At 38.0% G+C, this 22,618-nt stretch overlaps 2 protein-coding genes across 2 annotated transcripts; both read left to right on the top strand.

The window, feature by feature from the left end:
* Positions 1 to 815: 815 nt before the first annotated feature.
* Positions 816 to 2,762, top strand: LOC121503503 (ferritin, middle subunit). Its single transcript, XM_041777959.1, has 4 exons — positions 816 to 1,130; positions 1,637 to 1,783; positions 2,074 to 2,199; positions 2,309 to 2,762. The coding sequence occupies exons 1-4, from the start codon at positions 1,029 to 1,031 to the stop codon at positions 2,462 to 2,464; spliced, it is 531 nt and encodes a 176-aa protein (XP_041633893.1). The 5' UTR covers positions 816 to 1,028; the 3' UTR covers positions 2,465 to 2,762.
* Positions 2,763 to 13,114: 10,352 nt separating this feature from the next.
* Positions 13,115 to 18,690, top strand: syt5a (synaptotagmin Va). The gene is made up of 9 exons (XM_041778211.1): positions 13,115 to 13,271; positions 13,438 to 13,452; positions 14,792 to 14,973; positions 17,293 to 17,376; positions 17,463 to 17,630; positions 17,723 to 17,890; positions 17,985 to 18,102; positions 18,199 to 18,332; positions 18,481 to 18,690. Exons 1-9 carry the CDS (start codon positions 13,115 to 13,117, stop codon positions 18,688 to 18,690), a joined length of 1,236 nt encoding a protein of 411 aa, XP_041634145.1.
* The last annotated feature ends 3,928 nt before the right edge of the window (positions 18,691 to 22,618 follow it).

Here is a 22,618-nt window from a genome sequence, read left to right as displayed (position 1 = left end):
TTGAAAATATCATTTTGGTTAAAGAGCTTCTACATATTGGTGTATTAACCATTGCAGAAACATAAAAATGATTTGGTAATTACCAGTGCTGTTAATTTAGGGCAGCTGTGGCATAAACCTTACTTTGGTTAGATGCCTTCCATTAAATAGAGTATTTTTAAGATTAATTCATATTGTATATTTTACCCATTTTTATAAAAATATATATGCATACAATTAGTTGAATGTGAAATAAAACATGGTCATTTTGTGAGATTCTTGCTGAAATCAAAGAAGTAAAAAAGTTCAGTTGATAAATAATAACCCACTTCAATAGATGTGGCACTCTGAACAAACAGAGAAAATAAATGTAATAAGGCCATTTTACAGACTGCATGTCGATTTTCATTTGTGGTTGTTTTTGAATTAGGGAAAAGCGATACATTTGATAAATTTTTAATAGCACCTTGTACTGCAATTTCAATGGTAACATTTTTTGTTTGCATTGATTTTCTTGATTTTTTTCCACGTTGAGATAAAATAAAAAAAATCCTAATCACAGAATAACTATTTCAGAGCAAATCAGAGTTTTAATTTTAATTCACCTAAAATCAAGATTTTGACCTCTTAAGACACCTAGGACCTTTGTGACTGGCACGTCAGCATAAAGTCAAGAAAGTATTTAACCTGAAATAAAGAAGATAAAAATGCAACCTCATCGCTTTTACACAGTTTTACCAGCGTCATGTGTGACCTTTGTAATTGGCGGAAGCGTTTGCTGTGACGTTACGTCTGTCATGAGATCAGCCGTTGGGTATAAATAGACGGAGCGGCGCCTCCACCATTTCAGAGTAGGGGAGAAACCATAAGGAGTTCTTGCTTCAACAGTGTTTGAACGGAACTTCTTGCTTCGTCCCGATTTCTTTCCAGCTCGTGTGCATTCCGGACAAGACAATCCTTTTCTACTTGAACACTACTGAAAAAAGTCGCCGTAAAGCTCTATTTTTGTACCTTTTTGTTAAGAAAAAGCACAAGAAACGCCAGCCAAAATGGAGTCCCAAGTGCGTCAGAACTACCACCGCGACTGCGAGGCCGCCGTCAACAGGATGGTCAACATGGAGCTGTTTGCCTCTTACACCTACACTTCTATGGTGAGGAAACGCACATTTCTACGAGAAATTGTTGTAAACTGCAAATTATTGAATGCAAATGATGTGCTTATACGTTGTGATATCTTAAATCTTCAACTCAAGATGGTTGAGCATGGTATTTTTGCATGTAACTATAATATGACACCACCGCTTCTGAGCTATTTCTCATATATTGTCACAGTGTTAAGTAGCACGATAATAATGGCGTACCTGTTCTGCAGTTCTCTGTTTATCAGTGATAAGCAGGTTGCCAGATAGCCAGATAAGGAGTACTCTAGCCTCAATTCACCTCACTGACGATAAAATGCTGTGTCATGCTTACTGCACAGTTAATCCCTTTGACTAAATGCTATCTGCGTCCTTACACACTACACTCCAAAGTAATGACACATGCTTGACCACTGGCTGGCTGCATAAGTACTGTTTGTCACAACCTTTATCTGCCAAATAATTATGGGTTGTGTCCTCTAATAACTGTTTATTTCCTCCCCTTTTGTGTCTCACAGGCCTATTACTTCTCCAGGGATGATGTGGCCCTTCCAGGCTTTGCCCATTTCTTTAAGGAGAACAGTGATGAAGAGAGGGAGCATGCTCAGAAGCTGCTGTCCTTCCAGAACAAGAGGGGAGGACGCATCTTTTTGCAGGATGTCAAGGTGTGTACAGACCCAACAGCTGGTGTTATGACCTAAGTAACCACACCCTGTATGCTGGTAGAGATAACATGCCATGCTTAAATGTTGCCATGTTCATTCCCTTTTGCTGTATACTCTTAATTATTGAACTGAACTTCATATAAGTAGGGATAATATTTTAAATATTTGTCTCAACTTCACTGTTGGTTGCAGTTCTGAAAAAGTATCTTCTGCTAATTTTTTTCTCCAAATACACAAGGTTTAATATAAGCATTCAGCCAGGTATAATGGAATTTTGTTTGCTCTCACAGAAACCTGAGCGTGATGAGTGGGGCAGTGGGCTTGAAGCCATGCAGTGCGCCTTGCAGCTGGAGAAGAATGTCAACCAGGCTCTGCTGGACCTGCACAAGCTGGCCTCTGATCACGCAGACCCACACGTAAGTTAAAGGAGAGATCAGCAAATAAGTCAAAATTAGTATGTGTAGTAAACTTCAAAAATATTTTGTCTTCACCACACCAACACTGTTTCTCTGCTCCTGTCCTCAGCTGTGTGACTTCCTGGAGACTCACTACCTGAACGAGCAGGTTGAGGCCATCAAGAAGCTGGGTGACTACATCACTAACCTGACCCGCATGGATGCCCATAACAACAAGATGGCAGAGTACCTGTTTGACAAGCACTCCCTGGGCAGCAAAAGTTAAATGCAAAGCCAGGATTAAGCATCTCATGAAAGTCAAGACACGAAGGCCTTAAAGAATAAACACACCTTTCTGCTTTATCTGTTCACTCACTCAGCATAACTACAAATCTAATCTGCCTTGACTATTAAGATCAGTTCTCGTTTGATCTGGTGGTGTCGCTGTCAAAGTGTCATGGTAGCATATATTTCCATCAGGTTATGGCTTTGCCCTCATGACCTAGAATTCTCCTGACATTTTTAATAACTTGTGACTGATTCTTTTATGTTCTGAAACTAAATAAAAAAAAATTTGAGCTGGACTTCATTGTGTGTTTGCATCTGTCACAGGGCCTATTCAGTGTTTACCAGTGGGCAATGTTAAATCACAGAGCACTGAATTCAGATAGCTGGGTTTAAATGGGGTCATAGTTTCAAAATGTACATGTGAAGTTAAAATAATGAGGTATTTATTCCTCATGAATCCATTAAGGGTGCTCATGATAATCATAATCAGTCCAAATATTGTCCATAAACTTGAAGAGGTTTTCTTGGCTTAAAATACACCTGTTTCTATTAAACAGAAACTCTTTTGGATGAGAGAACACAAATTCTATTTCTTCCCAGGCTACTATTAATAGAATACTCAGAAATACCTATATTGCTAATAGCCATGCAAAAGTTATGTAGCCATTTACAACATCACATTGGTGACCAAAGTGCTTTACGAAAGAAATCTACATTAAAAAAACGCACAAAACAAATCCATAAAATGGAAAATAAAAGCTTTAATAAATACAGACTAAATAGATAAAGTGTCACACTTCTACAAGGTATTAAAAGCCATTGTGAAAAGATATGAGATAAAAAGATATAAGTCAGAGATAGCACACATCTCAGAGGGGAGAATATGACCTCAAGCTCCGACGTAGGCAAAGAGTTAAAATCTCAGTTAAGTAGGATGGGGCAAGAGCTTTAAAAACAAATATTAAAAGTTTAAAATCAATTCTAAAATGGACTGGAAGCCAATGAAGAGAAAAGAAAATCAGAGTGATGTGCTCTCATTTGGTTGTGTTAGTCAAAAGACGTGCAGCTGCATTTTGCACAAGTTGAAGACGTCTAACTGAAGAGCGGGAGGCACCAACGTAAAGTGAGGGCTCAAAAGGTCTGCATTTGGAAAGAAGATGTAATGATAAAAGCTTGCCTTAACTACATTGTCAATTTGTTTTTCAAATCTTAGATGATTTCACAGATTTCTGACAGTCAGACTGAACCTAGAAGACAAAGCATTAAAGCCAGCATCTTCAAACACAATAAAGTCTGTTTTTTCTTTATTTAAGTGCAGGAAATCTTGGCAGTCTAGCAAAGAATTTTGTTCAACACTTTCTTTGGCTTCATTGGTAGATTTGTGAACTGTCCATGTAACAGTTAAAAAAATGCATTGTGTCTGGCTATGATTGACCTAAGTGTCAACATATGTAATGAAAAAAGAAAAGGGCCAAGAATAGATCCCAATGGGACCTCACAGAAGAGAGAAGCAGTAGTTGAGAACAGTTCAGCAATCATTACAGAAACGCCTCTATTAGACAAGTAAGCCATGGTAGAATTATAATGCTGGTCATCGGTAAACACAAGTTTTAGTTGACAGCATTGTTGATAAGTGTGCAATCCCGCTAAACAGGTCCATCACTGACAGATGATTCAAACCAAACAAAAAAGACAATTAAAAGAAGCAGAAAATGTGAATATTCACATGTAAAACCTAAAAAGGTGAAGTCTTTAAAATAACAAAGTAGAGAATGTAGCAGAAAATTAAAGTTTAAGTAAATCAAGCTTATTTCTTTGTTTTGTTGATGAACTTTTACTTTCCACTGTACAATAAACACAGGAAGTTGTTATGCGGTGTGTGACTGTTGTGCATGGTTGCCATCTGCTGGACAAGGTTGATGCAGAGCCTTCAAGACAAATTAACTTTCACTTTTTTTTTATTACTTCTCACCTGGAATCTTGTACTTGGCTTTAGTTGTTTTTTAAAAAATACCCTTTTTCCCATTAATGCAAATAATTAATTGCTCTCAAACGAGACACTAATTCAATTTCCCTCCACTGTGAGAGTGAACCCCCACAATGTAAAATAAGGACACCTTCACATGTAATTTTCACAAGTAGCTGTCATATCAGAATCTTTGTAAGTTTTTCACTGATTTGGAGAGAAATCAGCCCATATTTCACTTTGTTTGTGGGACTGGCCAGTGAAGATGGACGTGCAGTGGAGGTGGACGGTAAGTAGTAAGCTGTGAGGGATATAGCGAAGGATTAACAGGAGGGGGAGGGAGAGGGGGAGGAAGGGGTGTCTGTGTGCAACGACTTCTCAGCAGTCACTGGTGCTGGATTTATAACGACTACGCTTGTTTGGATGCAAATAAATAGAAACTAAAAAGAAACCAAGAAGCAAGAGACGCCACAAGGTGAGCTAAATGTTTTTATTGCTTTATTTTTTCTAATTTCTTGGATTTTATTTTATTTTTTAACCTTTGAGCTTGATTTCTTATTTATAAATAATATGATAATTGGTTATTCAGTTCATAATAAATAGAAACTAGGAGGGGGGCAAACAACTTTATGTTTAATTGTCTGATCACAGGATATTTTTTATGCTTTTCCCTAGAAATTATCATTAATGAATGTTAGTATATATCTGTTATGGTTTGATATGTCTACTATGGCATTCTTAACATTTACGAATGAACTTAACCAAGACAGCTCCTACATGAGAGAAACATTTGATTTTACACATAATGGAAGATGTTTCCTAAACTGGAGTAGATTAGTTTAAGTGGATTATTGGAGGCTAGTGAACAGCTATTTGCAGAGTCTGCGTTCACGTGCAATTACTAAATACACCTGTGTTGCATGCAAATGTACCCTAACAGCCCATTGGGCTTACAACCTTCCAGTACTATCACCACGAAATAGTGTCGCTTGAAGTCTGTAGGATAAGCAGAAAAAAGCTCTAATGGATGACTGATGCTGTCTTGAATGCAGAATTTCTTGGCTTTTAAAAAATTGCAGCTGAAAAACAGCAGTGGATTTAAGTTTTTATGTCAACTGTTGTGGTTTTGTCCTGAATTTCTTATGAAAAGATTATACATGAAGCATGTATTACAGGTCAAGTTGATAATACAAGCGAGAGACTATCACAAGCAAAATGTGATTTTGATCCATGCAAGTCAAGCAGAATTTTTTGTTCTGAAAGAGAGAAATGATGAATTAACGGGATTATGACTATTTGTTTACTGTATTTACCCCAAGACAAGATTTAAACTCATCTTAATGCAAAAAAATGAACTTTGTTTAACCTGATACTTTGTCGACTTTGTTGACTCTGTTTCCCCAAGTAACAAGTTATTCTTTTTTGTTTTCTGGAGATCTGGACTGATTTATGTCCACATCTAAAGACAAACTTTTCGGGACAAACCAGCATTTTAATCCAAGGTTATGGGATAATCAAGTCAACATCTCAATAAAACAATTAGGAATTAATTGTTATCACGATAAAACTGAACCATTGTAGATATATCTGATTCTTATCAAATGCCAGTATTACCTACGTGTGCAAGTAAATACCTTCAGTGTTTGGGCTGGGTGAGGGAGCCTAATGGGGCCTAGGGTCAGTTCAAAGCCATGAGCTTTTAGAAGGATAAAATTCCCCCGCCGGCTGTTCACCTCCAATCAGTCTGCAGGCAAATCAGAGCAGAGAGCCTGTGCAAAAATCTGTGCAAACAGCAGCAACTATCTGAAACTTTTGGTCCAAACAGTTGAAGGTGGTTCAAAAATGAATTGTTTTGATTTAAAAATCTAAAAATAGCTACTTCAGCTCTATTTTTTTTTTAGTTGATCAAATTTTTATCATTATCATCAATCAATCATTCTAAGTACATTTTGAAATCACACTCAAATTGTTTGGCAATCTTCCCATCAGCAGTTTTCCCACAGTGCATTTTGGGCATTAGACACTTCTTGCACCGTGAGTGAAGTTGCTAACTCTGTTAGAAGTCCCATCATAATACATTTTGGATAGTATATTATACATCAGTTTTTTTTTTCCAAACTTGTCTTCTGGTGGCCCACTTTAGGAGGTACAAGCCATCATAACCCAACATCTTTGTTTCTATACATTATAGCTTGTCAAGTCTACCTTTTGCTCCATCCTCAGCTGGTTGGTTGGGATGATAGCTGATGGATAACATTAAGTCTGGACTCCTTCTGGTCCTGACCTGAAGTTTTCTTTTTCACAAGCTTGGAAGAAGCCTCACCGCCTCCATCACATAGGACAACATATGTAGTCATGGGCCATGGGTCCCAACCCAGACTTTGGGAATGAGTGCTGTACATGATGAAAGAGTACTTTCTGGTCCAGTTTGCACTTGGCCTACCTCGCGTGGCAAAAATATTTAAGATCACGTAGCTTTTCAAAAAGCACTTGAACATGTTGTTTTGAGTTGGATTTGAACAGAATTTTTTGGTGTTGGGAAGTTTCCACGGTGTAGTTTGACTTAAAAACTTAATTTTATCTTGCATAAATGTACAAGTAAAATTGAGTTGTTATAACTTTAAATGGCTAAGGACCTGCTAATGAAGAAATACTGTTTTTTTCTGGACTGGTTTTTTTTTCAGTTTCTTAATCTTTTAATAATAAGTTTCCTCTAATGATTTGAGTTTTATCAACTTATCGAAGTTACTCTGTAAGTATATTTCCACTACTTAAAATTTTTTGACGTATTTTCACCTTGTTTGGTTTTACATTGCAGTATGCACTCATGGGAAAAATATTCTAGTTAGAGCAAGTTCCTCAAATGATCTGATTATTTCATAAAGTTGACAGTTAATTTTCTAACTGGTTAATCAAGTTGCTAATTTATTCAGCACGAAACCTATTTTGAAAAGGTGGCAGCTTTTCTAAAATTGAGATAGTGGTATAATCCTGTTTTTGCTGGATTAGAGTAAAAACATGCAGACATTACAATAATTGTCAACCATGTGATTACATTTCTTAAGTTTCCTAGTACAACTGAAGCTAATGAGAGTGATGGCAGGTTTTCAGGGATGTTTTGTTCCCCTCATGGGTCTGGGTTCTTGGAGGAATAGTCCTGGGATAGCTGGCCTGTAACCTTTATCCTAAAACAAAAGTGCCAACCTCATGATGGCCCCCAGACAAACGATGAGCAAAGTGTCAAATTTCCTGTATATCCAGCTGCAAAGATATCCCATGTGCAAAAATACAGTCTAAACTGCAACTTCCATTAGTCTCCTTGAGCTATTCTTCAACTATGAAACACTGTCACTGGTTTTCTATAGTAGATAAAAAAAACAATGTTACCTTGAATTAGATGAATGTCAGCTAAATGTAAGCAAGTTGCATATCCCTACTGTAAGACACCCAACAGATAATAAACAGCAACACACACTTGTACCCATCAGCACATTTTCTTCTTTTTTTCTTATTAATTTTTCTTTAAAGAAAAAAAATGAATAAAGAAAATCTTTGTTGACCCTATATATCATATGAAATGGTTTATTACAGCTTTTAACACTTTCATTGGTGGTTACACCTTTAGCTGCTCATAATGAGCCTTTATTTGATTGTAAATTGTCTCTTTTCACAGGGTTTCCATTTAACTTTTTCTTGGCATCATCACTTCAGATGTCTTTAAATGTACACAATTTCTTTATTGCCATTTGAACCAAGTAAACCTTTGACATAGTCTACAACCTGCTTTAGTTTGTGAAACTCTTTAGTTACAGGGAAATTCAGCCTTCAGATCGTCTGTGAAGGTTTTCAGTTATTCAAAGCCTGATCCAAACAGTAATCTAACTGCCTTTTGGCTCAAGCTTCAATTTCAGTTTCCAGACATGACCTCACTGATGGAAGAATCTGGCATCAGTCCAGCCTAAATCTGCAGTGGCCCAGATAACAGCTGTGCACATTATCCTGATTTTGGGGTGTTCTGAACCCGAGCTAAAACATCAGGATGAAACGAGGAGAGTCCTGGCAGAGAGGTCAGAATGATGCAGCATTAAGAGCCTTCTTCTATTTAAAGTACCCACAGCAGCAACATAAGCCGCAGACCAATATTAGACTTTAATTTAATATCAAATATCCATTCATTTTCCTCTAATATGACTTTGCCATTTTAAATCATTTCATGTTATTTTTCAAAGTGACTGCTCCCATAAAAACCTAATATATTTGATGGTTGTGTGTTTTGCCTGAGGTTTTTGTGTCCAACAAAACCATTAAAGGCCTGCTGCAGTTTTCAGTGGACAGCAGTGGACACTTTCCATTCCCTCTATGGCAGAGACCATTAAAGGCATTTTTACACAATGTGATTGTACAGAAAAAGCTTAAATTATGTTTTTCTAATTCCTAAATAAACAAAATAGACTTTGAAAAAAATATTCTTTTGCAGGTCAGGATCATTAGGGCTGTAGTGGAGGGCAACGCTATAGACTATATAAAACAACATAGGCTCTGTGACATCATTTATTGCTTTCTAGAGAATTTATTTGAAGGTAAATGATGGAAGGTGCCATGTTGGAAATACTGACCGAGACAACATTCCTGTCACAGACAAAGACAGGGTAGATGCATGTCTTCAGCTTCTCGCAAACAGTAGCAAAATTCTTGTGTATCAGTGAAGTTGGTTTCAACCCTAGGATAGAGGTTATTCTTAGCTGGACTAGATGTCAAAACGTACAGGACAGAGATTAAAATAAGAGTAAAACACAGCAATATCTGCACAAGGTAAGGACATTCGGACTGTTCAGAGATACTCACTGTTCACTGAAAGACACAGTGGGCCATGAGCCAGAAATCAGACTTCTGATGTTTATATTTACCTGATTTTAAGTATAATAAACCATTTTTTTAGAATAACCTTTCTTTACTCATTTCTGCTTTTATAATGTCTATTTTAATGTAATAGTGTTTGGGTAAACACATGTTTTTCTGCTTATTTGGGGGCAAAAAATTCTCAGAAGGGGACTGAAAAAACATTCTGTCTTTCACATTCATTACAGGCCAATCGGTGGTAGCCTGCTCACAGCTGAAAGTGCTATCATAGTTTTCCAGTGGTGGAGCCTGATGGTCTTCAGGACAGTTCTGATTAAGAACGGCAGCTCCCCAGCCTGCATCACTCCCCATTCAGAGTTCCCTGCCTTACTGAACACCAGTGCTTTACGAACTCTCTTCAACTTAATGAGGGCAAATTGAAAAATTAACAGTCCTAACCAGTAGAGGTGAATGGAATTTTGTCATCTAAGTAGCTGTTGCTTTATTCTTCTAATGGTTGATAACTAGACAAACTACAGTATGCAGCACGGTACGTTTACTTTATGATAACATTTTCAGCTGTTGAAGAGGAAAACTGGGCTGAAATAACTAGTTTCAGAGTGGTTCATTGTTGTTTCTTCACTTGAAGCCAGCAGACTCAAACGGCTAATCAGACACATTGAGGTGGAAGAACATGTAGCTGAGAGCCAAAGCACACACTGCAAAATAGCACCACAAACAGAGGCTTTCTGGGTGAAAGTGGAGAGCTTTAAAATTTTTCAGCAAAGCATACAATTGAGCGAACATTGTTTTTGAGCCCTTGTTTACCTAAAACTTGCTAAATTAAGAGTAAAAACTATACCCGTTTTCTGCGCTGTATAGCCTAGCTTCTCCAAGTGCATCCTGTTTGAAGGGACAATGTCCACTGGAATCACTGAGGGCTAGTGCGACTACTATTGCCGACTACCTCGTACAACCCAGCTTCAAAAATACTGAAATATCCCTCCACCCTAAGAAACAAAACAAACAAATAAAGCTTTCTGTGATATATTTTTTGCCTACCAGCACCATTAACATGTAAACCATCATTCTTTTAATCAAATTTGGTGTAATAATGGGATAATAAAATAATTTTAATACACTATTCCATTTATCATTTGGATATTTGCAAGACCTTTGCTTTGAGTACTTGTCAGGCAGTTAGTAAAATGTCTGCAGTGTTAATAAAGTTGGATAGCAAATTAGCATTGTGCTACTACAAAGCTAACCAACTGATGCTGTGGCTTCATACTGACTGCACAAACATGAATATCAATTTCTCCAGCCTATCTAGAGAGTCAAAGAGCATATTTCACACACACATAAACACACTCTCTCTAATCCCTTGCTTATGCAATCCAGGGAGATAAAAGGTTTAATATAAGACAGCTATACTTAAATCTCATCTCGTTATGGAAATATGGTGTGTTTACAGTGTGGGTACACCTCTCTTCCATAGCCGCCATGGGAGTGGATAATTGGCAGAAGGAGAAAACAGGGGCGGGGTGAAGGAGTCATGATAGTAGGATGGGCGGAGAAAGGGGAGGAGACCAGAGAGCCAAACGTCCTTAATTTGTTTAAGCCAAGGGATTTTCGGATTACCTTTGGCAATTAATCTTGTTATATGGCTGTGCAGCAGTGGGGGGACGTCTACCATGGGTGAGGCCTGTCTGTGTGTTGAAACATCAGTGTGAGTAAGAGAAGGGCAATATTAATGCCCCTTTAAATCCTTATATTTTAATGAGTTAAATTCACAGATGGCCTGATTTAGTCAAGTCAGGTTTATTTATAGAGCACCATTCATACATAGGGCAAACTAGAGTACTACACAGTCAAAACAAAGCATTGAGAACATCATCAGGCAAAAATAAGACATTAAAACACAAAATATACTTAAATATGATCCCAACTAAAACCCCTGCTTAGGCTCATGTCCTCTCTGAAAGGTTCATTTCATGTATAAAAAAATACAACAATTTCCTTTTAAAGTCACTTTTAACCCCATTAGTTATTTCCAAATAACCTGTTGATTAGACTTGAGTTCTCACACTGCATATTTGATGGGTCCTTCCTTGAACCCTAAAACTAGTCTTAATCTTTGTCTCTTCAATATTTGGACAAAAATAACTGATATCTGAATTCCAGGGATATATGATGTTTCATGTTTTTTACCTGTGCTTCACTTACCACGAAGAGACAAATGCAAGCTGTGATATGAGCATGACCATTGCTGGTGTAATTATGCAGCCTGTTCCAAATGTGTGTTTAACAGTTGCCAGGAGGACTTTTGCCTTCACTTGGTAGGACCCGACTAGGAAGAATCCTTCCTACAGAGGAAGGATCCTGGACTTTAAGAAAAACCTAGTTTATTCAATATGGCTGCTGTCAGGGATTGGAGCCAAAAGCCCCTTTCAACAACCAAACAGCTGATGTAACTCAGGCTTCATGCAGTATTTTCCACTATTAATGGTTACTTACTACTTTTATTGCTCGGACTTATTCCTGCTGTGCTTTTTGCCTTTTCTAACCCAAATTACACAGGCAACAAAACAACCTTTTTCTTAAGTATTCTCCTAATGAGTGCTGGTGATTTAAGGCAGTGGTTCTCAAATGGTTTGGCATGTGAATTTGTATAACCTTGCAATGTCATGGCAACTGTACAACAAAAGAAACTGTATCATACTTTACAGCAGCTTTTATTGCATGAACATGTTGGGCCTTGAGATTTTGTCTTGTTATTGGGTTTGCGTTGGAAAAAAAGTTTGAAAACCCCTGGTTAAAGGGATGCCAGAAGTGCCCATTTTGTCTCACTTTTTTAAGTAGAAAATGATATTCAACTTTTAGTGGATGCTAGCTTTCTCCAAAGTAATTGTTCCAGTCTAATATAATATGCAATTTATATGGACAACCTTAATAAGAGTAAACTTCTATGTTTAAAATATTTCATGGTATGACTGTGCCGAGTAGCAGTCTAAACAGCCTAAAAATAGAGAAGTGCCAAAAACTGCAGTTCCACTTGAAGCTGGCTCTACAGTGAGTTAGTTAAATCTAACATTAATAATAATATACCTGGTTTTTCAGCAGTAGAAACACGTTCACGGCCTGGCATAAGCAATAGTGTGATGTTGCTAATTTTTCAGATCATGACAATATTGACAGGTGGATTTTAAGTGTTTAATCCTGTTAAGCTCAGGATTGATTTTGGCTTTTGATCTTGGCACAATTACATGTTATCATCTACTAGAGCTATGAGGATGTCCACTGCTTTAAACAATTGCTCTTCTCTTTATCAATAACTTGGCTCCCTTACTCTTTTCCAGCCCCACCTTTTTTTCAAGAAAGAAGTATCTTACACAAGAAAATCAACATGGTTAAAGCCAAAATGCCAAGCTTGAGGCTGCTTTTTTATTCTGATTTTTAATGTTGTGCGACTTATGAAGGGAAGGCTGTGAGTGCCACCCTCACAGCTGGAATTTCTTGCTTCATTTCAGAAAAAAATCTCTGGAGCTAAGCTTGTTCTTGGTAAGAATTGTTGTTTTTGTGTGATATTTGAAACTTAAGTATAAATGAATGATCCAAGACAGGAGAGTGAGATTCAGAGATTGAGAGTGAGGAGGATTAAAAGGATTAAAGTCAGGTGAAAGGTCAAAACAGATCTGAAGAAACACATCTGAAGAGAGAATGAATGTTTTCAAGGTTCAGTGTTTTAGCAACGTGATAGATGTCTTACATTTTATTCAAAGATTAAGAAATTAGGAGTATAAGAGTATGTGGTCTGCTCACCTTTCATTTCACAGAGCCACGATGCGATTGGTCAGCGTGGCAGGCGCGCGGTTACGCAGGGCCGCAGAGGAGGAGGGAGAGAAGGAGCCCCCGCCTCCTCCACCACCCTCACACCACTCCAACCACCAGTTTGCCAGCATGAAGAACAAGTTCTTCAATGAGCTAACACACCTGCCAAGTGAGAAAACACACACACAGACACACTGATGAAGAATTTATATGAAGTTTATACATACAAAAGGCAGTTTAACCTCCTATCATCATCCATCCTGTCATCTCATTTTAACTCCTGTATGTTTCATGTCATCACTCTGTCCTCTCTCCATTCTGCTCGGCTCCTCAAGACCATAAACTCAAAAGTAAGTCCATCTCTCGTCAAATGCCATTATTTTGTTCTTGTTTTAAAGAAAGACATGTCTAGTCTTCTATTAGTGAAAACAGTGAGGTAGTTATTGTAGTAAGTGTAGGTGAGCAACACAGAAGTGATATGGAGATAAAATCTTAATCATCACAACAGAAGTTTGAAGTAAGGCTTCTTTGTCAAACAAATAGGGGCTCTAATCTGCCATGGAAAAAATAGAGTTGAAAATTGGGAAATATCAAGAATAAAAAAATATGACCGAACAAGAAAAGAAACAGACATTTCAAGTAAATAAGCTACTGTCCGACACTGCAATGAACCATGGTGTTCTGCAAAGTTACTTCTGTCACAGAGTGACTGTGGCATTAAATGTTACTGAGCTGTCTGACTCTGCCCCTCTCAAAATGGATGTGCCTCTCCTGATCCTCCTCTCAGCTGCCAGCTGAGAGGAGGATCAGGAGAGGAGGGCAGAACTTTCTTTCAAGTGGAGAGGGCCAACCAAACCTGGGGGCCGTGCTAACTCCCCACATGACATCATGAGGGGAAAAACAGAAGGTCTCATTTCAGCACACATTTTCTGAAAGAGAGGGGGGCTGAATGGATTTTTCTGATTCTTGGGGGGATTGTGGACAGGCCAGGGGCCAGATTTTTGCTAGAAAAGCCTGAAAAAGTGTATTTTTCATAATATGTGACCTTTAAGGCATGTTTGGGTCAAAAAAATGAGGCTGAGATAAGATGTAAGCTATCTGAGGGCACCGCTTGGCAGGAAGGAGGATTGCCACAACCCTTGGCCATGCTCTGGATGTCCTTACATATCACTAGGGGCATGAAAAATAATCTTTTGAAAAGAGTCTGTGGATGTGCCAAGGGCCTGAAAACTGTAGGCAATCTCAGGGTGTAAAGGCCGAACAAAATAGATGTATTCAAGCTTGACCTTGACTGCCAAGCAACATACAGATCCTTAGTGCCCCACATGCTTAAGACATATGCACATGACTAACATTATATGACTGATATTAATATATTTTTTCAAATAATTTATCGATTGGCTTTTTATATGGTTAGTTTAAAAAAAAAATAGAGAATCTACTTCTGAGAGGACAAAAAGCAGATCAAAAAATACTTCCATTCATCTTCAGTGAAGTCCAAAGACCAGTTTTAGACATTTATCCTCAGAGAAAAATGAAAGCTTGTTTAACATTACAAGCTGATCCTTTCTAAAATTGTTGGGAATTCAGTAGTGACTAAAGAGCTAATTTATTGCTAATTCACTACTAATTCTTAACATCTTCACAGACCAACATGCAGTAATATAATTTCCTCCTTTTTCTCTCCAGTGCCCATGTGGGCTGTGGGAGCCATTGTGGTTGTAGTCCTTGCCCTCATCGCCTGCATGGGTTTCTGCATCTACAAGAAGTGCTTCAACAAAGGCAAGAAGCCGAAGAAAGCCCGTGAGAGGAAGGGTGGACGAGGGCGTAGAAAGAAGGAGAAGGAGGGAGAGGAAGGAGAGGAGAAGAAGGTAAAAAATGTACATAGGATTCATGAGTTGCCATACTGTTGCCTGTCAGATAAGGCATTTCAGCCAAATAAATACCATTTTGCTAGAAGGGTAGGCAACTACAAAATAAAACAGGAAACATGGAACCTAACACAAGAAGCACACAAGGACTGAAAACTGGACACAAGAAGCTAAACTACAGAAACACTGAAAACACAGGAGGATACAAAGAACCAAGGAGGGAAACTCAAACACAGGGAGTAAAACTAAAACATGAAACAATGAAACAACAAAACAAGAAGCACAGGGAAACTTAACATGAAACAGGGAATTAACTAAACATAAAACACAAGGAGCAAAAACTGAACATGAAACAGGGAAATAAACTAGACATGAAATACATGGAGTACTACACACGAAACACAGGGGAAAACCTAAACATGGAACACAGGAAATTACTTAATACAATAAAAAACTAGACACATGGAAAATAACAAAAGCCCAAAATACACAGAAACACAAAGACTATATAAAACACGAAATGAACTGAACTAAACACTAAAAGCTGAACAAAGGAAACACAAGGGCTACAGATAACATCTAAGAACTAAACCTAATACAAAGTCAACCTAGAAATCACAGAATTCACAAAGGAAAACCATAGGAAAACTCAGAAACATAATAAGCCAAAACCTGGGTCATGACATTTTGTATCTATTTACATGGAGAAAAGACAAATACTCATGTCCCTCTTTAGCCGATGATTGAAAACAAACACATAGTAGGAATTGGCAGCCAGTTAGCATAGTTGGGTTTTATCAGACAGACCACAAAATATTTTTCCTCCTGTTTCCAGACTCCACACTAAAGCCAACCAGCTACTCACATCATGTTAAATGCAAAGGCATGAGTGTAGCATTGATCATTTTCTACTTTTGGTAAGAAAGGGGATATGCACATTCCTAAAAATATGTTCAACAATACAACAGCAAACAAAATTTAGGAGTATGCATCAGAATAAGAGCATTCACTGTTGACAGGCTAACAGATGCTGTTAGCAGCAGGAGCAGCAGCAATAGCACTGCTTAACCTACTATTGTCTGACTGAATCACTGCCTCACTGTCCACAGCTGTTTGGCTCTGATTCAGTTTGATTCTGATAATGAACTGACAGCCTCAGCTGTGAGTGAACACAGTTTGAAGAGGCTTATGTTAACAGGAACTGTTTGAACATTGATTATTCTTTCAATGACTGATAGAAATTAATACAAAAACTGCATCATATAATAACAACTTTAAAATCTCTCCATGACCAGAATGTTTTATCGCTGAATTAATTTTTTTGAGCTGGTGCTGGACTGACTGTAAACTCCTAATGTTAGGTTTCTTTACATAGTATATTGAAGTCACTGCACATGCAAAGAGACAGTAAAGGATGTGGGTAGAGGATGATGAGATTGAAAGCTTAAAAGAGAAAAGAGACTGAAGGGGGAGAAAGAGTTGGGACAACTTAATTTTACCAATGTTGGTAAGAGAAGGAATCACGAAGTTGCAAAACAGTGGGACTGCCAGCATGAATGCATTAATCATGATTAATCAAAGGCCATAATTAGAACGCCTTTTTTTAATTGCATGCTTTATTTTCCTTTTAAATGCATTTTGCTAAAGCCACTCAAACGTTTCTCTCTTGCCACACTGATGTAAAATAAGTCCACCTTAATGTCTAATCTTAATGTCTTAAAATCTAATGGCCATGATGGCCTACATGTCATTTAAAAGAATCATAACAGAGAAATTTGTACCAGAAAACAGTAAATTTAAACCCCAACTTCTGTTTTGTCACTCTGGCACAGAGCCAGGCAGCTGTGCTCTGGTCAGAAGCATTTTATAAAATCGTATTTCTCGTGAGTGGGTGTGGCGTCAGCTCATTCAACCGACACACCCACACCATCCTAGAGCAGATTTTGCTGCCTCATGATTTTGTTACTTCATTTCATAAATTTAGCGATGTTTTCCATAACTGAAATGTGGCCTGGTGGTTTATAACACCAGTGGCCTGTCATACAATAAACCTAAAATAAAGACCTTTTGTCACTTTACAGGGACTTTAAACACACCCTGGTACACAATGAAATCAAGATTGATTCATTAAACATGGCTCCATTTTGAGCCATGTTTGTGTCTGTGTTCATTTCTGTATCCCATCTGGTCCAGGGTCTCTTTTAGGGGATTCTTTTGAATTGAATACATTTACCCTATAACAGGAACACATCACATTAGCTTGAATTCTACATTTGTACATAAACAATGTGTGCATGAACCTTTATCTGTGTCTTACAGGAAGGAGAAGAAGAGAAAGAGGAAGAGAAGGAGTTCTTTGGAAAATTGGAGTACACACTGGATTATAACTTCACTGATAATCAGGTAAACAGAATTTATACGGTTTAATTGATTCAAAAAGTAACCTGCAGAATGCCTGCTGTTTAACTTCTCATCCCCTCCTTCTCTAGCTGATAGTTGGCATCCTCCAGGCTCAGGACCTCCCAGCAATGGACATGGGAGGGACATCAGATCCGTATGTCAAAGTTTACATGCTGCCGGATAAGAAGAAGAAGTTTGAGACCAAAGTCCAGCGCAAGAACCTCTGTCCGGTCTTCAATGAGACTTTCACCTTTAAGGTCTGTTCATCAATAAACCAATTTGTTTTGATCAAATACTGAAAAGCCGTTTCCTCCAAGTGTTGTTTTTTTAACTCCTGTCTTTTCTCCAGATACCGTACACTGAGTTAGGAGGTCAGACTCTGGTGCTGCAGGTGTTTGACTTTGACCGTTTTGGTAAACATGATGTCATTGGAGAGATCAAGATCCCAATGAACACCATAGACCTCGGGCAGCCGATACATGAATGGAAGGATCTTGTTGGAGGAGAGAAAGAGGAGGTACTTTTTTCAATTCTCTGAAAGTATGTTAATGCATATTAGTATTATAATTTAGCAATGTGAAAATTCACTGAGTATGTTTTTTACTTTACAGCAAGAAAAGCTGGGTGATATCTGTATTTCACTTCGATATGTTCCCACCGCTGGTAAGCTTACGGTTAACGTCATGGAGGCCAAGAACCTGAAGAAAATGGATGTTGGAGGACTGTCAGGTAGAGACAACGTTTGTTTAAGCATGCTTGAACTGAAAGACCAGTCAGGTTGTTCTTAAATGCTCATCTGATTTACTGATGTCCTGTCTTTCTCAGATCCCTTTGTAAAGGTGGTGCTGCAGCATAATGGAAAGCGACTGAAGAAGAAGAAGACATCAGTCAAACAAAACACTCTGAATCCTTATTTCAATGAGAGCTTCAGCTTCGAAATACCTTTCTCCCAGATTCAGGTTTGTGCAGTTTTTAGTTTGCACTAGTTCCACCAGAGCAGAAAACTCTGGTGGTGAAAAAAATATTATGCCATGTCTTCCAGTTTGAATACAACCATAAAACTGGTTCTTACTACATCTCCTCTCCCTCTGCTATTTCCCTACACAGAAAGTCCAAGTGCTGATCACTGTGTATGACTACGACAAGCTGGGCAGCAACGACCCAATCGGAAAGTGCTGGATCGGCTATGGTGCCTCAGGTGTGGGGCTGCGTCACTGGTCAGACATGCTGGCCAATCCCAGGCGTCCAGTGGCCCAGTGGCATACGCTGCAGCCAGAGGAGGAAGTGGATGCTGCTCTGAAGGCTCCCATCCGCTAAATACACCCTCTCACATATATTACACACCATCATCTGCATAGAGGAGCGTTCTCTATTTTAAAAAAACAAACCAATGACTGCTAACTCAATAGTTAACTTTAATGTTCTTCAGTTTTACACTTTGATTCATTTGTTATATTTGGTATTGGGATCTCTGTGGATGAATGTGTGCTTTATAATGGAACAGCTCCCTTACAAATATACACTATATGGACTAAAGTATTTGGCTGATCATTACACCAACAGGCACTGGAATCACATTGTGGTAAAATACACATACTTTGATATGGAGTTGCTCCCCATGTCTCAGCTATTACACCTTCCTCTTTCTTGGAAGGCTTTCCACAAGATCTTGGAGTGTTTCTGCCAGAAATTGTCCCCAATCATTCTGTGGAGCATTTTTGAGGTCAGACACTGATGTTAGATGGAAATCCTGGTTCACAATCTCCGTTACATTTCATCCCAAAAGTGCTTGATCGGGTTGAGGTCAGGGCTCTGTGCAGGCCATTCAAGTTCTTCCTCACAGTATTCATCAAACCATGTCTTTATAGTCCTTGCTTTGTGCACAGAGGCACAGTCATGTTGGAGAAGAAAAGGGCCTTCCTCAAACTGGTGCCACACAGTTGAAAGCATAGCATTGTCCGAAATGTTTTGGTATGCTGAAGCATTAACATTAGCCCTCACTGGAAATAAGGGGCAAAGCCCAAACCCTGAAAAACAGCCCATGCTATTATCTCTTCTCCACTAAACTTCATAGTTGGCACACTGCAGTCAGACATTTCTGGCATCCACCAAATCCAGACTCAACCCCTGATTGCCCCCCCAAAAAAGTGTAATTTGTCACTCCATGGAACACATTTTCACTGCTCCACAGTCCAGTATTGTTGTGTGTGATTTACACCACTGACACAGTTTTTGTGCTTACATTGGAGCCAGAGGAAGTTCAGTATGGATGAAATTCCTGGAGCCGTCTCATTGTAAAGATGGCATCCAAAACAGTACCATGCTTGAGGTCACTGAGCTCTTCAGATCAAACCATTTTGTATCAAAAAATGTTTGCAAACAGAGGCCGCATGGCACCTGTGGCAGCGGGTCTGATTGAAACACCTGAATTCATTAATTAACAGGTGTGGCCACAAACTTTAGTCCATAAAGTGTATGTTAGGAATACTCCAAACATTTTTACAAAATTGTTGTACAATGCAAAATCATAACATCAAAACCATGTTGCAAACAAATCTTAGCAAGTGTTTTTGTGTAACTGCAGGCCAAAAAGATCTCAAAATGGGTTGACAGGCCACCCTCGCCCAAGATTTCCAGATATATGCATTATTTCAAGATATAAAAGCAAAAATTAAATAAATGAATAAAAACTCCTGGTTTGATTGTAATGAGTAAAAATATGTGACAATGCAGCAAGAAAAAAAAATCTAAATAAGATGTCTAACTTTATTAGTTAACACACTGTATTTAAAGACAAATAAAACCATCTGCACTTGCAGATATTTACACTTCTCACAATAAAGTCAGGCATTTTGGTTTTCATTTTAAAACTTGAAGGTGTTTATCTAGACTTATCTGTCAAAAGCAGCCTATAAAAAGTTTACATTAACAGTGTATGGTAATAAGATATTTTGACAAGAAATCAGACAATAAAAAAGATTTCAGTTTTTGCAGTGAACTCAAATGACTAACAAGAAAATGATCAATTCTAAATCAGTGCAAATTAAGGGTTAGAAAAATATGAATCCCCTAAAACCCCTTGGAAACTACTTCTCCCATAGTGCAACTCCGACCTTTCTTTTTGTCCTCGCTGTCTTATAAATGTTTTTCTCTGTAAATCTCAGAACTCCTTTTTCATAACACAGACTTCTGTTCTCAAACTTCTAGACAAGGTATCATAAAAAGAATTACAAAGCTAAATTATTTTACTGTTTTGTTTCATTTCCCTCTCAGTTACCTTGGTAACTTTCTTTTTTCCGAACATTTAAACCTGATCTGTCCTGTGAGATGTGTTGTTCATTGTTTTGTCTTTTGGTGTCTTCTTCTGCGTATTTGAATGTGTGGAGACACTGGAGTGTTCTGTTTGTGTGACTACTGATGTTTGCGTGTGTCCAATGGATCTGGTTGTGGATTCACTTTGGATTCTTATTGTGTGATTGTAAATAAATAGCTGAATAAATAAATCCAAACAATGACAGATGGCTCAGCATGTGGATAGATAACCCTAAATGCTTTAATACCAGCATGATAGCTTTTCAATCACACACAGGCAGAGGGTCTGTTTCTCACACGCACACACACCAGCCATAAAGAGTTAAAGATGACACAATCTTTAGAAAAATCCTTTAGAACCATAAATGTTTATAAAGTATCACACTGCAGAATGAGATTACCCTCTATAATACAATCAGCGGCTGTGTTAAGGTAGCAGTCAGAGGAATTGACACGATGACCTTGATATAGAAAAAGTGAGTAATCCTATGACCTGTAACTACATTTGTCTTTCTGATCCATTTACACAACCAACATTTTAGCTTCTTTCTGGCAAACTGAGCTGTTAACAAAGCACACCTCACTGACAAATGTGAATCAGGGTCTGAGGTCAGATCATGTGTTTGATGCAGTAAGTGAAAGACTGGATTAACAGTGTGTCCTCTTTAGTCCTTGTCTCACGCAGCAATCCAAACATGTGAGGCAGGAATTAGAGAGGGAGGGGTGAGGGGGTGGGGCGTGTAACAGGAAACCTAACCACAAGAAGAAAGAGAAGAAGACATCAGGGGTGAAAATCATGTTCCCCATTTATATTAAAGAAAGAATTACTTGGCAGCATATCAGCAGAGTTGAAATAGATTATTCTGAATGTATTTCTTCAATAAGTTGAAAATTGAGACATTTACAGTGAAACAACAGGCTATAAAAGATTTCTAAAAACTTGATTTGATAAGATTTTATGACAACTATACAGTCTAAATATAAACAATGTGTTGGTACCCCATTAGTAAATACTTAAGTCATTATCTATAAAGCATTATCAATTATTTATCTCATTTATAAACTGAGCTATAAAAGCTTTATCATGCTTTAAGTGAACGCATTAGTAACCCTAACCCTTACTAAGATAAAGCATTTAACGCAGACACATACCTGTGTTTATGCTGTGCTGCAATGTATGCAAATGTTACATTTTTAAGATTTAATATCTGAAACTAACCCTGAATCTGATTTTCAATAGGCTTGTGATAGTTGTGAAACATACAAGGTAAAATTGGAAAGAAAAAAAAGACACATGGGGATGTTCGTGTTATTTTACATGACAGTTTTTCAAAATTAACGTAGGATAACTACGTCTCTGTGATGTACAGCTCCTATAAAAAAAATATTTGAACCCTGGGATGTTTCTCCCTTTCATTGATTTTATAAAAGAACCATGGTCAATATGATTAGGATTTTTGATTAAAAAAACAATTAAATACGAAAAACTCTTTAAGTGAAAACAGAATTCTACAAAGTGAAAACAGATTTCTACAAAGTAATGTCAATTGAATATAATTTGTAATGTAAAATAAGTGCAGTGCACCTTCTGCTACAATCACAGCACCAGTCTCTGTGGAAAGGTCTCAATCAGGCTTGCACATCTGGACACTTTTCCTCCATTCTTCTTTCCAAAACAGCTCAAGGTCTATCAGGTTGCACGGGAATCAGGTGTGAACAGCCCTTTTCAACTCCAGCCATAAATCCTCTATTGGACTGAGGTCCGGGTTTTGACTCGGACACTCCAGAACAATTCCCCTTGTAGTCTTTAAACCATTTCTGTGTAGCTGTTGCTATATGGTTTGGTCATTGTCTTGCTGGAAAATGAATCTTCTCCCAGCCGTAGTTCTCCTGCAGACTGAATAAGATTGTCCTTTGGAATTGTCCCATATTT

Source organism: Cheilinus undulatus, linkage group 21, assembly GCF_018320785.1.
Source record: "Cheilinus undulatus linkage group 21, ASM1832078v1, whole genome shotgun sequence".
NCBI lineage: Eukaryota > Metazoa > Chordata > Actinopteri > Labriformes > Labridae > Cheilinus > Cheilinus undulatus.
The sequence above is the reverse complement of the archived record's forward strand: the minus strand, read 5'-3'. Positions and strand labels throughout refer to the sequence as shown.

Excerpts from the sequence above, each read along its gene's own strand:
- LOC121503503 (XM_041777959.1), top strand. The coding sequence starts at position 1,029 with ATGGAGTCCCAAGTGCGTCAGAACTACCACCGCGACTGCGAGGCCGCC. Across the intron at positions 1,784-2,073 it reads TCTTTTTGCAGGATGTCAAG|AAACCTGAGCGTGATGAGTG; the intron begins GTGTGTACAGAC and ends TTGCTCTCACAG. Across the intron at positions 2,200-2,308 it reads CTGATCACGCAGACCCACAC|CTGTGTGACTTCCTGGAGAC; the intron begins GTAAGTTAAAGG and ends TCCTGTCCTCAG.
- syt5a (XM_041778211.1), top strand. The coding sequence starts at position 13,115 with ATGCGATTGGTCAGCGTGGCAGGCGCGCGGTTACGCAGGGCCGCAGAG. Across the intron at positions 17,891-17,984 it reads TTGGAGGAGAGAAAGAGGAG|CAAGAAAAGCTGGGTGATAT; the intron begins GTACTTTTTTCA and ends TTTACTTTACAG. Across the intron at positions 18,333-18,480 it reads TACCTTTCTCCCAGATTCAG|AAAGTCCAAGTGCTGATCAC; the intron begins GTTTGTGCAGTT and ends TTCCCTACACAG.